At 33.8% G+C, this 15,005-nt stretch overlaps 1 protein-coding gene across 13 annotated transcripts in view; it reads left to right on the top strand.

Annotated features, from left to right (window-relative positions):
- KYNU (kynureninase) overlaps nt 1–11,758 on the top strand; it is a 137,999-nt gene extending 126,241 nt beyond the window's left edge. For 11 of the 13 annotated variants that reach the window (XM_044935811.1, XM_025276847.2, XM_006068157.3 and 8 more), the window contains 2 exons: nt 810–1,040; nt 2,346–3,117. In XM_044935811.1, the coding sequence (XP_044791746.1) occupies nt 810–1,040; nt 2,346–2,465 (351 nt within the window). In that variant the 3' untranslated portion in view covers nt 2,466–3,117. Of the gene's footprint in view, nt 1–809; nt 1,041–2,345; nt 3,118–11,605 lie in introns of those variants that run through there. The other 2 variants (XM_044935814.1, XM_006068166.3) reach the window with 2 other exon arrangements.
- The last annotated feature ends 3,247 nt before the right edge of the window (nt 11,759–15,005 follow it).

Below are 15,005 nucleotides of genomic sequence, written 5' to 3'. Positions count from 1 at the left end.
CTAAAAAAGCATGTCTGTGCTGACCCCTAATGTTCCAACACCAGTGATTGTGTGCCCTTGTCACTCATCTTAATATAAGAAACCTCAAGAAGCAAGTGGCAGTGTTTTCACACCAGTGTTAAGAGTTTAGCAGCAGAAAAAAAAATGATGAAAGAAGAAAAAAAGAAAGACTTCAATGCTTTCAATACAAATGCTTCAGTAACATATAAGCACTATCTAACATTATTTGCTTTCCTGCCTGACAAAACTTAGCATCATTTTTAACTCCTTGTTTTCTTACTGTTAAACTGAAAGAGATTTAGAAATTGTTAAAATGATTATGAATAATATTGGTAACATTGCCTTCCACATAAGCATTGAACTCTTACTGTACTTTTTTGTGGACTAAACAAACTTTATACAGGAATAGACAAAAATGTTCTTGACTATAATTGTATAAAATGTTTGGAGGAAAAAGTCTGACATTTATAAAATTTAAATCCATTTATTAAGGTATGTTTTACTTGTACTAATTCTATGAAGCTAATTTAAAATAGCTCTGAAGGAACATTATGTTAACTTATTTTTTCTGCTTTTGCAAGTATTGTTTAAACAACATTTGTACAGCTAATCTATCATGGGAACTTTGTGTTTAATTTTTAATGGCACCGTACTTAAAAGACATGTTTTTTAGGAAAAGATTATCTAAATTGGAATGTTTTATTGGAAAGGTCAGAAGCAGGCCTTTCCTTTTTATATGTGATTTACAGTTAATTTTTACTTTATAAATCAACAAGAAACTGTGAACCTGATTGTTTCTCATTCTGCAGATCTTTAAACAAGCAACTATGAAAGCACTGAGGAGAAAATCTATTTTGCTAACTGGTTATCTGGAATACATGATCAAGCAGTACTTTATCCAGGACAAAGCAGAAAGCAAGAAAACAGTCGTGAACATAATTACTCCATCCTGTATAGCGGAACGTGGCTGCCAGCTAACCCTAACATTTTCTATTCCAATAAAACACATTATCCAAGAACTAGAAAAAAGAGGAGTGGTTGTAAGTGTATCTCTTGTTTTCCTACCAGGTTTTCTCTATGGGTTGCAAATGTTGAGGATAAAAGTTGAATTTTTCAGTTTATGCATTTTTCTATGATACTTAATTTTGATCAGTGAGGATAAATTAAGTGCCAACTAAGTATTCAGCACTCTGTTAACTAAAGACACAGAGATCTGTTATTTCTGATAAAAGGGAAAACATGACAGATTTTGTTGTAGGAAACAGTATTTTGTAACTTATCCATTCTTTTCATTATAGATTGGGCAGAAAAAAAAAATAGTGAAAACCCCAATATAAATTTGTGGAGTAAGTGGAATTAAAGAACACATCAATATAGTAGAGGAAGAAAAAGTAAATTAGTCTTGTTTAGTTTGATTGAAATAAGTTATTTTTAACCTGTTCACTGCAGTCAAGAAAGACATGTAGACACATCTTAAGAGTATTAACATTGTATGGAATATATTCTTTTGTTGTTTTTTTTTTACTATTGTGCCTAAAATAGTCCTCTTTGTCTCTTGAAAAGAACTAATAATTGTTTAATGAGCAATTACAGGATAAATAGTGATATCTATTTCCAGGGATAATATAATTTAGAAAATACTGCACTCAGTTTTCCAAACCTTTAGGAGAGATTTCTCCAGTTTTTGGAGACACATAGAATATCAGCAATCCAAATAACATTCTACCATTTGCAAGCCATGTGCTCCTGTGAAAGTTGGTAAACATCTATTGACTTGAGACTTCTCATCCATATTGGAATCAAATATACTTACCTCAAAAGTTGTTATCGAATTAAAAGTGCCAGCAAACACAAATCATTTTTTATGTTGTCTAGCCTGTAGGGGTGTCTCTTAACAACAGAGTCACAGTGATCTACAGACAGCTGAATTATCTAATTCATGAGATTAAGGATTATTGAATTCAATGGAAATATAATTGACTAAAACTCTCCAGATCTCAGTGAAGTTCTCATTCATTGAAATGTGTGCAAGGGTTCCAGTCTCTTCAGGGTCTCCCCGCAGATAAACTACATACCCAAACTATTGGATGCTTATAAAGGATGAGTGCACTTCAGGAAAGCACTTCAGACATTAATGTACCAACCCATTAATATTTTAATTATTATTAAGAGGATAGCTTCAAATAACCCAAACATGATGTTTTACTTAAAGTGAAAAAATTCTTACATATTAAATTTTAGCGTAATCAGTATGAATGTTTTATGTAAGTTTCTCTTGAATGCAGATTTCCATTATGTGAAAAATGCTAACATTATTGTGGCTTTACTTTTTGTTTCCCCTACAGTGTGACAAACGGGAGCCAGATGGCATTCGAGTGGCTCCAGTTCCTCTCTACAATTCTTTCCATGATGTTTATAAATTTATCAATCTGCTCACTTCTGTACTTGGCTCTGTAGAAACATAAAATAGCGGTATTTTCCACAGCAACTAAAGCAAATAAAATGGAAAGCCTGCAGTTACTTGATTACTATTATTCAAGTCTTAATTATTGGAAGTATTTAAAAACTGATTACAATTAACTGGAAATGAATTGCATACTTTATAGAAAACATGACAATTTTGCTAAGGATCTGTGGTCTTGAGATCTCTATGGCTGTCGAACTTCTTGGTGTTTGGTGAATCAAAGTATTTATTGGTGCAGGTATCATGTACACAGTCTTGATTATCTGTCACATTTCATAGTTAATGAAATGTTTTCTGTTGGTTTAATTATAATTTGAATGACAACTTCATATGTATGTAGAAATTTTTGTATCAATTTTAGAAATATTACTTTAATTTTAATTTTCCAAGCAATTTCTTATAGGCACTGCCATTGAACAGTCTGAAGAATGTATGCTTTTTACAATGTTCCACCTAATGCCAATCTAAGGGACACAAAATACATTTTCTAGGGCAGTGGCTTTCAAATACTTTGGTCATGATCTATACTAAGAAATGCATTTAATACCAGGGGGTAATTTGTGTACATGCCTTACTTCATCGATTCTAATACACAACTTTTAACCACATTTTAACATCCAATAAAGAAGAAATATCTTTCAACTTTCATTCAACAGCTTCTTAAAATTGCCACTGGCCATTCTTTCATGTTACCATCCCTGATGCTGCCATGATTCTCATACTGAGTGTGCTGCTGCTGCTGCTAAGTCGCTTCAGTCGTGTCTGACTCTGTGCGACCCCATAGACGGCAGCCCACTAGGCTCCTCTGTCCCTGGGATTCTCCAGGCAAGAATACTGGAGTGGGTTGCCATTTCCTACTCCAATGCATGAAAGTGAAAAATGAAAGTGAAGTCGTTCAGTCGTGCCTGACTCTTAGCGACCCCATGGACTGCAGCCCACCAGGCTCCTCGGTCCATGGGATTTTCCAGGCAGGAATACTGGAGTGGGGTGCCATTGCCTTCTCCAATACTGAGTATATATCATCCTAGATCTGGTTTTAAAGTTGTATACATAGTAGAAGCAAAAGTTGCATAAATTATTTGCCTGTGCTTTAATATTCATTACTTTATGTTATCACAACAAATGTTGGTTGGAGTTCATTAAATTGATTTCTTTACTCACTCCTGTGTCCTAATCCATTTTTCATGGATGTCCTTTTATTTAATGTTGTCATAATCTCTTGTTTTTGTTTAACAGGAATCACTCTGGATAAAAGACTTTATTTAGATGCTTCTCTTCTGTAGAAGAGTGAAATAAATCACAGAAAGATTCTTGCAGTTGAGGACCAGAGTTAGGAAAAAAGTGCTCATCTGTGAAGCCCTGTCCCAAATCTACAGACTTTACTTATTCACTGTGAAAAAAAAAAAAAAAAAACTGCAGTTACATTCAGCCCTGTAAGATTCCCTTAGTTTTTAGCTGTTGATGCCATAAACACTATTCATGAATTGGCAAAATATTCCACACTTCTGTACATAAGCAGCAAGAAAAAGTAAGTACGATGTAATTATTGCCCATGATGAAACAAATTAACTTAGTCAACCACTTTGAATGGCAGAGTTAAATAAAAAGTTGCAGAGCTCCGACACCAACACCAGCAACTACTGATATTTATGGAGTACTTCCTACATACCATGTATTCTGCTATTCTATTTATATGTTATCTCATTTAGCTGAGTAGTTGCATAATTACTTTAGAAGTGCTTTCCACCTCCACTTTTGGCAAAACTCCTCCTCATAGATGGAAAAATTCTCAAGACCTTAAAATCTGACCATAAATGACTTTATCTAGAAGAAACAGTTTTTGAACCTCATAGTGGTACACTAAAAAGACATAGCTTCAGCTCGCAGAGGACAGGTGGCTTAGTGGGGAAATAGATTATAAACCTATAAACATCCAGGTAAATATACACTCACAAACTATAACTTCTTCTATGAAGATAAATGGTGATATTATGAGAGAAAAATCTTAAGGGTATTCACTAAATGGTTGAGTAAAAGAAGGTGTATGAAGGCACTTATCAGTTTAAGTTCCAAAGTATTTCATGTTAATTACATCAGAATTACATCAAATTGTGTTTGCAAAGCATAATTAGCACTCTGTTCTCATCAGGTAAGGTGAGAAACAGTATTAGAAACTAACTTTCTCCCACTTGCATCCCCCTCTCTCCCTAAAGAGATAATCATTGAATTAAATGTTGTGTTAATCATTTCCTTTCTCTAAAATTTTATAACTACATATTTACCCATAAAAATATACTAGCCAAACTTGCCTGTGTGAACTTTATATAAATTTAATCATACTGTCGGAGAAGGCACTGGCAACCCACTCCAGTACTCTTGCCTGGAAAATCCCATGGAAGGAGGAGCCTGGTAGGCTGCAATCCATGGGGTCGCTAGGAGTCAGGCACGACTGAACGACTTCACTTTCACTTTTCACTTTCATGCATTGGAGAAGGAAATGGCAACCCACTTCAGTGTTCTTGCCTGGAGAATCCCAGGGACGGGGGAGTCTGGTGGGCTGCCGTCTATGGACAGACGCACAGAGTCGGACACGACTGACGCGACTTAGCAGCAGCAGCAATCATACTGTATATATTCTTCTGCTTCTTTTGTTCAGCTTCTTATTTTTGGAGATTCATTCATTTGTTAGACATAATTTTTCATTCATTCTCATTGCTGCTCAGTAATTTATTATATAATTGAAATTGTTAATTCGTTTTACTACTGATGAAGACGTGAGTTATTCCAAACATCTGTAATATTGCAACAATGCTGTTATTAACAATCTTAGTGTACACATTCAACAGTACAACCAGGACACACAACTGTGAAAGTGCTGAGTCACAGGCCAAACACATGTTCAACTTCGCTGTGTACTGGCAAACTTTTCCAAAGTGATTGTACCAGTTTCCATGCCAACCAGTAGGACATGAAGATTTCCATGCTCCTTACCTTTGCCACTGGTAGCAGTTGATTGCCTTCGTCATGTGTGCATGTTAAAACAGCCAAGGTGATTATTATTATTATTATTAAAATAACAGAGAATAAAATCTTTAGCTTCCACACAAAAAGAAAAGGAAAAAAAAAATGAACACACACAAACCACACCAGTTAATGCTTCAGACAACATTCTTAATTTGTGGATTAAACCAGAACCAGAATTTTTTCCTGGGTTTTACACTTGTCTAGCCTCTTTTGCTTTCTGTTTTCTCCTTTGTGTGTGTGTGTGTGTGATAAGTGATAATTGTTTCAGTAAAACATATTTATCCAAATCCCTGTCTGAAGGTCTATTCCTTGGGAACTAAGTCTAAGACAGCATTTCCGTTAGCTACTCTTAATAATCATAAATATTAATATTTTATGTGTGTGCATGCTCAGTCGCTTCAGTCATGTCCAATTCATCACAATCCCTTGGACTATAGCCTGCCAGACTTCCCTGGCTATGGGATTTTCCCATCAAGATTACTGGAGTGGGTGGCCATGTCCTCTTCCAGGGAATCTTCCTGACCCAGGGATTGAATTTGTGTCACCTGTACTGCAGGTAGATTCTTCATCCATTGAGTCATCAAGGAAGCCCAAGAATTTTATATTCCATATCTAATATATGATGAATTTACAGTTGTTTCTGTTGGTTTTCACATAAAATGCTAGTTTCCTTGTATATATTGCAATTGTTAACTTTATGGTGCTCCTTTATCTTGACCTTTTGAAATTCTTCGAGAACTGGGTTAAAGTGTATTATTTGAAAGATATTTGTGCTTGCTTTGGCCAGTTGCCCTGGGTCACTTGTGACTTTTTTTCAGGCTTTTCAAATCACATGAACAGCATGGAACTGGACAGGCTAATCCATGTGGGGACCAATTAATATTTACAAATCTTCAGAAGATAATTAATTTTTCTTGCTGATCCCTTTTGGTTGTCAATATTATGCCAGGCTCTACTATCAGCATACTTACCTTGACCACTCTAGGCCTATCTCATGTCCTATTTAGTTATCAGCTCTGAAGCTCAGTGACTCTGGGATTTGGCACATACTCAGGATGAAAGCCATGCTTTGATCCTGAGCTTACTTTGATCTTTGCTTACTTCCCAGGTTCCTGTTTTAATTCATTTTGGGGTTCTAAGAATTTCTCACTTTCATGCCATCTCATTTTAGAAGGCTTTTTTGGTGGTTGTTTTTCTTTTGTTCTTTTTTATCTGGTATCGAATCCCTTACAACATGCTGAACAGTCGAGTGCGGGTTTATGACTGAAAACCAAAACAGTGTATATGCTTCTTGTTTTCTTAAGTATAACATGTGACAAATAAATCTTACTTTTTCAATAACTCATGCATATCTATATAAATATCAATTCTTTTATAACGATACCCTTGGGTGCTATAGTAATACACAGGTCTGTTTATGTAACGCTAAATTGTATTTATTATACAAAACTTACTGGAGAAAAGGCTGGATGTAAAGTCAATAACTTATTTTCAAATTAAAGAAATAAGTTTTCTCTACAGCTATTTTCTGCTCAATAACTTTCAACATATTGTTTCATCCAAAACTATATGGGTTTACATTCAAATTCCATTATATCTTTGTTTCATAAATTGAGATTGTTCGAGTAATTATTTTTAAGTATTTATAAATGGATTTTGGCATAATCTTAAGAAAAAAATCCACACACACCACGAAAGCACATCATAAAACAACACAGCAATCACTGGGTTGGGGTATTACTCTCTTACTGAGAAGGTTGCTTCTGTGAACCGTTAGCATCTGCATTATGTGTTTGATAAAGCTGTGAGATATGTACCTGGCCCTCTAGTAAATTCATTTTTAATCTCAGCAAAATATTCTCAAAGAACAAAATGATAAAGAGGATTAGTATAAATTAAAGGATTTAAACATTTTTGCTGTGGTTTGGCTTATTGCAATTATTATTTTTATTAATGATCTAGTATTCCAATTTTTGACTGTTTCAAGTGGCTCCTGAATCCTTTTGACATTACCTTGGCTATTTTTTGATAGCTTCATTGCTTTTTAATTGACAAGATGTAGGCTTACTTTGAATATTTCCTACTTCAAACTTGACATCACCAATTTCTTTAAAAATATTCCATCTCTTTTGAAAAAAAATGGTATTTAGAAACTATAATCTTAACTGTAAGAGTTCTCATTATAATTGGGTTGATCATTACTTCCACAATTTTGAGTTAAAGAGGATAGGAAATAAACATCTTTTAAGAGAAATTACATCTTTATTTCATATTCATATTTTCAATTTAACCTAGGATAACAAAACTTTTACTTAATCTACTTTATATTTTATTTATTGTGCTGGAAACCTTGGTTCTAATTATATATTAATTCTTAGTTTTATCATATACACTATATACTATTGTATATATATTCAATACATGCATATATATTATATATATATAGTTTTAGAATTAGTAATACTAAAGCTATTATAAACAATACAGTGAAGACACGTTAAGAGCTAAGTTTTGGAAAACACGTTGAGTTAAGTTTTAGAAACTTTTTGTTTTTTCCTTAGAATATGTTTCACTAGGAATAGTCAGATTACTGTGTTTAATAGGCACTTGTAATAACTCTTATTTGTGTGGTTGTGCTCTGTATGATTATATGTATAGAACTATATACATAGTTAGGTTCACCACTTTGGAATCAACTTTTCAATCTTTATAAATTCCCTTTTAAATTTAAAAGTTATTTTAGAATTGTGTAATATACTCAGATAATTTTATTTTTTTTAATTTTTGTATTTTATTTTATTTTTTAACTTTACAATATTGTATTGGTTTTGCCAAATATCAACATGAATCCACCACAGGTATACACGCGTTTCCCATCTGAACCCAAATCTGCAAGCCAGCTATACTCAGAAAAGTCTGGATTCTCTCCTTATTCCCTTTTCCCTATTTCCTCCCCCTATTTATACATATCTTTTATGCTTTGGTTTACCCCTTCTATTGTTTTACATATATAGATAGATAGATAGATATACACATAGGTAAATACATGTATATTTCTCTCTTTTACATGTAGTAAATATAGTAGCATGTTGCAAATACTTGTTTCCACTTTGGAAAAACATTCATTTATAAAACAAAAAAATTAAAGTTAATACTTGAGGAATAATAGATTTAGGATATAACTTATTTTCAGTTATTACTAGAATAATTAGTTCAGCAAAGATCAAACATTTTAGGAAAAGTGGATAAGAAAGTCCATAGTGGGAGAATTGGCTTGTTACCACCTAAACTCACTGATTACCACTGGTACTGCTAAAAATGGAGCAACTTCTTACTATGTGCCTGAGGTGATGCAGTATTAAGCAGATAGAACCACTTAAGCAATATAGTGTTGTCGTTCAGTCGCTCAGTTGTGTCCCACTCTTAGCAACTCCATGGACTGCAGCACACCAGGCTTCCCTGTCCTTCACTATCTCCCTGAGTTTGCTCAATTTCATGTCCATTGAGTTGATGATGACATCCAATCATCTCATCCTCTGTCATCCCCTTCTCCTCCTGCCCTCAGTCTTTCCCAGCATCAGGATCTTTACCAATGAGTCAGATCTTTACATTAGGTAGCCAAAGTATTGGAGGTTCAGCTTCAGTCCTTCCAATGCATATTCAGGACTGATTTCCTCTAGGATTGACTGGTTTGATCTCCTTGCAGTTCAAGGGACTCTTAAGAGTCTTCTCCATCAACACAGTTTGAAAGCATCAATTCTTCAGCGCTCGGCTTTCTGTATGGTCCAATTCTCACATCCATACATGACTACTGGAAAAAACCATAGTTTTGACTATACAGACATATGTCAGCAAAGTGATGTCTCTGCTTTTTTAATATGCTATCTACATTAGTCATAGTTTTTTTTCCAAGGAATAAGTGTCTTTTAATTCCATGGCTGCAGTCACTGTCTGCAGTGATTTTGGAGCCCAAGAATATAAAGTCTGTTACTATTTCCATTTTTTCCCCATTTATTTGCCATGAAGTGATGGGATCTGATGCCATGATTTAGTTTTCTGAATGCTGAATTTCAAGCCAGCTTTTTCACTCTCCTCTTTCACTTCATCAAGAGGCTCTTTAGCTATATACTTAGGAAATAATAAACCTGAGTCCAGTAAAACATTTAGGGCTATTTTCTAGTTTTACAACAACATAAGGAATGGAAGAACAAGCTAAATGACCCAACAGAGAAGCAAATACGGGTCATTCTACATGACAACTAGTTGGATTTCTTCAACAAATCACAGCATGAATAAAATAAGGAAAGGGTAAAGGAGAAAGAACTACTCTGGATTATAAGACTGAAGAGACAAAGCAAGCAAATGCAATATATGGTGTGGACTTGGTTTGGATCTTCATTCAAAGACCAACTATAAAAAATATGTTGCTGAGATAACATTTGAATGAGAAAATAATTTTATTCAATTTGTTAGCTGTGGATAACCACTGTGGATATAAGAAGATCCTAATATATCTAAATATATATACCATGTACAAAGAAATAAAATGACATGAAGTCTGGAATTTGTTTTAAAATTCCCCTGGTCCCCTTCAGTGCTCCTCCAAAAAAGAATGATGCTGAACAAGTCACAACAAACTTAGTGGCTTTAACAACACACATTTATCATCTTAAGAGTTTTGCAGGTTAGAAATCTAGCATGAGTCTTCATTAGACCAAACTCAAGGTTTTAACTGGATTATATCTCTTTATGAAGACTTCAGGGGAAAATCCATTTCCTTGATTTTTCCAGCTTCCAGAGACTGTCCCAGTCCTTGGCTCTGGTCTCCTTCCTGTCTTCAAAGACAGCAATGTTGCATCTGTCTGATGGCTCTTTCATAATCACAACTCCTTCTAACTCTCCTCTTCTGAGTTGTTCTGCTTTTAAGGGCCTTTATTATTGCAATGAGCTCAGCTGGACAAGCCAGGATCATTTCCCTATTTTTAGCGACCTTAATTCCATCTGCAATCGTTATTCTACTCTGCCATATAATATAAGATATACACACGTTCTGGGGATTAAGGCATGAACATCTTTCAGGGTCATTATTATCCTATCCCAAGAAGATGATGAATGGATGGAAGAAAAGAAAGAAAGAAGGGGGAAAGTGTTGCAAAATCTTGACAATTTTAAAACTAGACGATAATGTTTGAAACTCTCTATACTTTTTTAATGTTTGAAAATTAAGAAAAAACTATCAACAGTGATGACTTAGCTGAGAATCCAGGATATTTGCCTCAAAATTCATGCTTTTAATAAGATCATTTTTTTAATATCCCCCACTACATATTCTCATGATAGAAACAATCTCCTCTGCCCCCATGTGTCAAAAAGTTGTTTTCCATAATTCCCTTATGATGGATTTTTGCAAGGAATATTATATCTTACATAGTATTTGCATATTTGTTTTTTTCATCCTACTTTAATATCCTAAATCAAATGAGAATAATACTTTAAAGCATGACTTCTCACGAAAAACAAAGAAGCTAACTAACACTGGATTTCTGGGCCTCAGTTGCAATTTCAATCACATATACTCATATTATTTTAGGTGAAAAGAACTGCATTTGAGTGCCAATATTTACTAAACAGAGGTCTTAATTTACTCTTTCCCAGTATGTGGGAGCTTCATTTCATGCCGCTGTTCTTGCACTCTATTGTGCTAAAACAGCAAGCTTGTCAAGAATGGAGACATTGCAGTGATATATGCAGAGTCTATGGGAGACATTTTCTCTATGGGTTAACGTAAGTAGCTGGATCAAAGTCAGGACATAGATGCTACAGCTGGTCTGGGGAAAAAAATGGCAATTAAGAAGAAAAAAAAAGAACAGAAAGAGAGAATTGCAGACAGTCTTTTTTTAGGTGGCAACAACAGAACCAGACTGTTTGAATTTGGGAACTGACTCCAAATGTCACATTTTTCACTGAATTCTAAATAATATTGCTATTTCATAACTGTTATTTGGTTGTATTGATGGCCATACTAACTTACTTTATAACAAACTTGTTACATGTATTTTATAACCTATATTTGTTAACTTTCTCTTTCTTATATCTCTTTCTCTCAACAATACTTAGGAGGATTGAAGAAAAGCTTCCTGTGAATGGCTTTCAATCCAGTCAAAACTGGCACATTTGTTGTGATCAACTCATGCACTCTGTGCAGTTCAATACCCAGTACCCATGTGATTACCTATCCATCAGAAAACTCCCTCTTCTTTAAAGATTTCAATGTGTATTTGTGTTAGAAAAGCAAAAATAAAATAAGAATAAGAGAAAACTAAATGTTTTAAATTAATTTCTTTGGGAAAGTTGGGTAACATCATTTTAGGGGGGCAAAATTACTGTATACTAATCTATATTTCCAGGTAATAGCCATCCATCTCACAAAATGATAGCAAATTAATAAATGTGCATAAACATAGAAATACCCTCAAAATGATAAGGGTCAAGAGTGTATGGAAGATATCAGTACACTTTCAAAACTGGAAAGTCAGCTGACTTACCATGACAAAGAAAACTGAAATATAGTTGCCAAAATGAGAAGGGAGGCTATCAAAAAATATTAATCTAATTCAGGTCAAAGCCATTGAAATGTTTAGGAATTGGAGGTGCCTGTTATTTATGTATACCAGGATATACGCATGTAAATCCCACCTTCTTACACCCACAAAGACAAGAGTTCACTTTCTAGAAAGGATCAACTCTCGTAACTCTAAGACTTAGGGGCATGAGGACAGTTGAGAAGATAGACGAACCATTTAACTAAAAGTTGAGTGATCTGGTAAAATTTTGCAATAATGGTGAAAGCCCTTGTTCTCTTTTCTCTGCTTGGTTCCCAAGAAATTATACATGCACCCAGGGTCCTGTTCAGTTCCCCTTCCAGCCCAACCCAGGAATAGGATTATAGAGCTCTCACTGGGAAAACTGTCTAGTCCAATTGATAGGAACTACAAATCTTTACATGGGTCTCATTGTGACATAGTGCTGCCCACCAATCAGAAAGTTCTGCCCCTGTACAAAATTGTTGCCCTTGATTTTTAGAGTTCCGAGTTTTAAATGAACAGCTATGAAGTATCACCATACACTGAACAATAACATTCAAAATTCAGAATAGAACCCAAAAGAACAAACAGGAAATAAGCAATACAATGAAAAAGGAAGAAAAAGAATAAGAAAAGGGGGGGAGGGGGGGAAGCTGCAGTTAAAAATCATCCAATAGAAAGGAAAAATCTTTGAACAAGAAAACTATATAATTAAAAGGATTCAGAGAATAAGAAAAAAGTCCTTGAAAATTAAGAAAATTTATATAATATCATAAATAAAAAATTCAAAGGAAATTCTAGACTATAAAATTGAAGAACTGTCTCAAAAGTAAAACAAAAAGATAGTTAGAGGTAACTAGAGGTCAACACCCATCTAATAGCGGCTGTAAAATAAAAGGGGAGAGAAAACAAAAAGAAGAAAAATTATCAAAAAAAGAAAACTCCTCCCAAGAACTTTTCCCAAAACAAAGATGTGCTTTCAGAAGAGGCTCAATAAGTAATAAACATAATATATTTTTTAAGTATAAATCACATTATGGGAAAAATGTAAGACACAGGGGATATAAAGAAGATTCTAACAAGTTTTATAGAAAAAAATTGTTACATTAAAAATATCAGCAATCATGATGAAGAAATTCTTACTACCAAATCTGAAAGATAGAGAATAATGGAGGATATTTTTGATATTTAGATAAAAAGTTATTTCCATTTGAGATTTTGATTGCAACCCAAACTGTTAATTAAACGTGAAGACAGAATAAAGATGTTTTCAGGTAAGCAAGGTTTTAGAATGTTTTCTTTCCATGTACTAGTTCTCAGAAGCTACTGGAAAAGCCTGAGCAGCCTGTACTCACATGCCTCTGTACACACACACACAGAGGCAATGAGATTCCCTAATGAGCATGAAGAGAGGTCTCATGACCACAGTCCTAGAGCAGAACCACTCCAGACTGGAGTAAGGGCTCCAAGATGCGGATATTTACTTCTCTCTGTGTCTGTCTCTCTCTCTCTCTCACATACACAAACTGATGAACTACCTAACACTTCTTTTATTTCACTATCCTGATAAGAGTTTAAAATTCTATTAGAACTAATTTGAGAATTCAAATTAGTAAACAGACAACAATACTGAACAAATGTAAAATAAGATAATTATTAACTCTAAAAATAAGATTATACAATAAAAGAAACATTATTAGAGTAAACCATGTGGTATAGAAGATAAACCCTCTATTTCTCAGTTTAATATTACAAAAATGCTACATTCTCAATATATTCTAACATATGTCGTGACTCTTTCATATGCACACAACACCAGCTATAAATAATATCTATGAAGTTATAAACATGCAAACAATGAATACTGATGTAATATAAATTATAATTTCACTGTATTTGGAGGATGGGGGGAGAAAATGTGTATGTTTGTGCATATGTGTTCATGGGCCGTAGAGGAGGGAGATCTATAACTAAACCCTCAATTTTCATGGTAGGAAAAAATAATGTTGCAAACTTGAAGATGAAGAAATAGCTATAAATTCATATTTATGGAATAATATGGAACTCAATATAGGTAGAGACAGCTAAAGTGTTTCAGAGTTGCCACCCTTTGTTTAGCAGGACAGGAATTAATAGTAAGTGTTGATGGGTCAGAGCACTGCTGTTTTGGATATAAAAGTTGAAACATGCAAAGAAGTGTGCTGTAAGAGTTAAGTTCACAGACTCTGAAACCAAGATACAGGGTTCAAATATTGGGTCTACCACCTACTCGTTATGTGATCTTGTGACATAAATGCTCAGTGCTCGCATTTCCCTTTTGTAAAATTTGACAATAATAATAGGATTACTTCACAGGGTTGTCAGATATTAATCAGTTTAATACACAGAATAATTTAAATAGAGTGTGGCACACATTAGTAGTGCTGGCAGTTCAGGGTTACTGTTAACTATTTTCATGAGTTACTTTGACAAAATAATTTTAAAAAATACATGATACACTGTGCAATATAAAGAATTTAGTCAAGAAATAAGAATAATTATATTTAAAAACTAAAAGTTGAATTATCATTAGAATAAAACTATCTTAAACTATGTTTCTTACTATTTAATTTCTAAACAAAAGCATTCATTAATTATGCTTAATTATGAAAGATTAACTTCTGTCTATTGTAACTATCAGTATATGAACATATGCCTAAGATATGAATTAAAATGGATTTCTAAAAAGCAGAATCTCATTCACCAAAGAAATGAAGACAGTAAAAGTGATTTCAAACTAATTAATATTTGTCAGAAGGCTAATTAATACTTATGTGAATATTTATTCTTTCAGATGAATATTGGTCCTATATCTGCTTTGATATGTTCATATAATAGCATGTATGCCCTCTATGCTTCAATTTAATATTAAGATAATCCTAAATTCTCAACAT

Source organism: Bubalus bubalis, chromosome 2 (assembly GCF_019923935.1).
Source record: "Bubalus bubalis isolate 160015118507 breed Murrah chromosome 2, NDDB_SH_1, whole genome shotgun sequence".
NCBI lineage: Eukaryota > Metazoa > Chordata > Mammalia > Artiodactyla > Bovidae > Bubalus > Bubalus bubalis.
Note: the sequence above shows the minus strand (reverse complement) of the source record. Positions and strands in the feature narration are given on the sequence as shown.